This window comes from Aphanomyces invadans, assembly GCF_000520115.1.
Source record: "Aphanomyces invadans strain NJM9701 unplaced genomic scaffold supercont1.22, whole genome shotgun sequence".
NCBI classification, from domain to species: Eukaryota; Oomycota; class Saprolegniomycetes; order Saprolegniales; family Verrucalvaceae; genus Aphanomyces; species Aphanomyces invadans.
The window spans coordinates 723,930-726,726 of record NW_008580167.1 but is presented as its reverse complement, the minus strand read 5'-3'; the positions used below and the strand labels follow the sequence as shown (position 1 = coordinate 726,726).

At 53.3% G+C, this 2,797-nt stretch overlaps 1 protein-coding gene across 1 annotated transcript; it reads left to right on the top strand.

Annotated features, from left to right (window-relative positions):
- Positions 1 to 718: 718 nt before the first annotated feature.
- H310_09731 (hypothetical protein) lies at positions 719 to 1,354 on the top strand (the record flags this gene model as incomplete). The annotated part of the gene is made up of 1 exon (XM_008875883.1): positions 719 to 1,354. One exon carries the CDS (start codon positions 719 to 721, stop codon positions 1,352 to 1,354), a length of 636 nt encoding a protein of 211 aa, XP_008874105.1.
- Between the last annotated feature and the right edge of the window lie 1,443 nt (positions 1,355 to 2,797).

The following is a 2,797-nucleotide window of genomic DNA, read 5'->3' as shown; positions in this document are numbered from 1 at the left end:
TAATCGAATAGTACATGGACGATCTTGACATGATGCCGTCTTAAATGCCCTCTGGTACATGAAGGCTCCATCAGACGAGGGAGATCAATTTGGTTTCTTTTGTACGACGGAATATCAACAACTTGCCTTGAAATCAGGACTCACAACGCACTTGGATATATCCCCTGATTTTGTTCAGGAGCGACAATTGCTCCGTGCGCAAAATAGTTAGTATGCCTCACCCACCACGACAAATCGACGGTCGGGCGAAGGATGCCGAAATGGCGGTGCGCTGCCAGTGCTTTTCTCTTGTGTTGAACGGAAGGCTTCGAGCGTACTGATCGAAACGATGTCAACTCGAGCGAGTGTCTACGCTGGTGTGACGGCATAACACATCGGCAGCGGGGCCGACACGACGAGGCCAGAGAAAGGAGAACGCTAGGAGAACGCTCTGGCACAGTGCCCCTGCCTGTTCCGGTCGCTGACGTCGTGGTGACGCCGACGTCTCGACGTGAGCTGTCGGCACCACATCCCGCGTGTTACGATCCTGCGGCGTGTAAACAGTCCCACACGTCAGTTCCATGTGGCGGCCCATGCACCTCTGGTCGTGGCACAGTCTCTAAACAGACAACCAAGTTGTCTGGAGGTTCGGAGATCCCACAAACGAGTTGCATGTCCAACAGGCGTGCATGGATGAGCACATAGCATTTTGAATTTCGGAGGCTTGTGCCCACATCTCATGCAGCCCCAGACACACTCATCAGACGTGGTGTCACCGCAGCACCAGTGCTACTTCAACGACTGCACAGCCGCGGCCCTGGACGGCGCGACAAAGTGCCATTTCCACCGCCACCGCGGGTGCTGCGCCGTCACTGACTGCCGGAACCAAGTGTACGCGAGGCAGCTGTGCGTGAAACATGGAGGAAAGCGACAATGTGCAATGCCCAATTGCACCGCCAACTCCCGCGTTGGCAACCTGTGTTCCCGCCACACCACAGTGAGCCTGAAAAAGACGTGCTCCGAGCCAGGCTGTACCAAGCAACCCCGCGCGCTCGGGCGTTGTGTGACCCACGGAGGCGGAAAGAAGTGCGCATCCCCCGGGTGTACCTCGAATGCGCGGTTGACCAACCACTGTCCGCGGCACCGACGCCTTCTTGACCAAGCCAACCACGACAAACCGGCGGCAACACCTGCGACGTACCATTGCCAAGCGGCCAAATCCGCCCCCTTTGACTTTACTCCAAAGCTCGAGTACTCCATCGACCCGATCTGGACGACCATCGACTCGCCGACCGACTTCGACGCCGCCGTGCATTGGGCCCTCGACAGCGATTGCCTCGAGGTCCTCAGATGCTTGGACACAATCGAAATGTAATTTAATCAACACCTTTGTATACTTGAACACTGCGGCATCGCAGTACTGCCGATTCCGCGCATTGTTGATTTGCCGGCGTGTATGCCAAACTGACCAAGCATCATCGTTATCTCCCATGCGTTTTCAAGGCGAACCCGACAATGTCGTGCATTCAAAATCAAATATGCCGTCGTGCTGGCGACGGCAGCGCATGAGCCACCGAGTCGGCGGGCAAGACATCAGTCATCCAAACTCACCGAGTTGTCGGGATGAATCATCGTTCGTTGGGCAAGGACACCCGCGGGAAAGCCAACTTCGTCAACGAATGGCCTGCGCATCTCTGAACAGAGTCCTAGTCAAGGCTTGGACCGAAGCCTCTTGAATTACGCACTGTTTTCCTGGAACCCTTTGACGAAATGCTCAATCGGCAAGGCTCTGATTTTCATGCAGATTAAGCCATGCTGACGAAATACTGTATGGAACTGTGTGGACAACGACTTGCTGATGGTGTGCGAGGACAGCCGTGATGGCAAAACTCTCGATCTGTCGAGGTTTGCGTATGAGCATTTCTTGACCTTTATCGAGTGGACAGTCCAAAATAAGGACGTTGGTGTCGGAACACTCAGCGGATACCGCAGCGCAATACAAAGTCTCTACAAGGACCAAGGAGTTGCGCTCCCGATTGAATACGGCGACGATATCAAGGAAGTATTTTCAGGTTCGTTAATTCTCTCTTGGTACATTCGAAATATTAACAAATAATATAATATTGTAGGCCTGCGTAAGACGGTCGCCCACGAGCTACAAGCTGGTGACAAGACATACAAAGGCAAACGTCCGATGTCGTTTGCAGATTTTGTATGCTTGTGCTCGAGGAGTATCAAAATGAGTGACGGAGGGTTCTTTCATCTCTTTCTCATACTCTCATGGAATTTGATGTGTCGGTCAAAGTCGACCGAGACAGTCAGGTAAGGTTTGTCTCTACAGATCCCTGATATTCATTATTCGGCCACGACTGGCCGTCAAATGCCCTCAAATCCGTCTGAAGTCGACGTGGCGGATGCTTTTCCGATTGCTTCGGGGCTGTTGGCTGCCGTCCAAGGCAGCACGTCCGCTAATCGGCGACGACGTAATTGTCAGTTGAAGATCAGAACAATGGTGCGCCTACTGCGCCAACTGGACGAACCTCAGTACACTCGTCCGTACAAAAAGCGCAAGAGAAGTGCGACCGCAGCGGCAGGAACACCGCAAACACGACCGAGCTGACCACGTTGCCTTAAACCTACTAGCCCCTGGTATCGACGTTATATACATGATTCATCGTACGTACTTCGTCAGGGCCAGGACTTGAATCAATGACCATCCTCGCACGAAGGGCAGTGCAAGCGACGACCACGGCGTCGCCCACCCTTGTCTTGTCATCTTCGTTGCTACCTCGATTAGATCATTAATGTGTAGAATCCT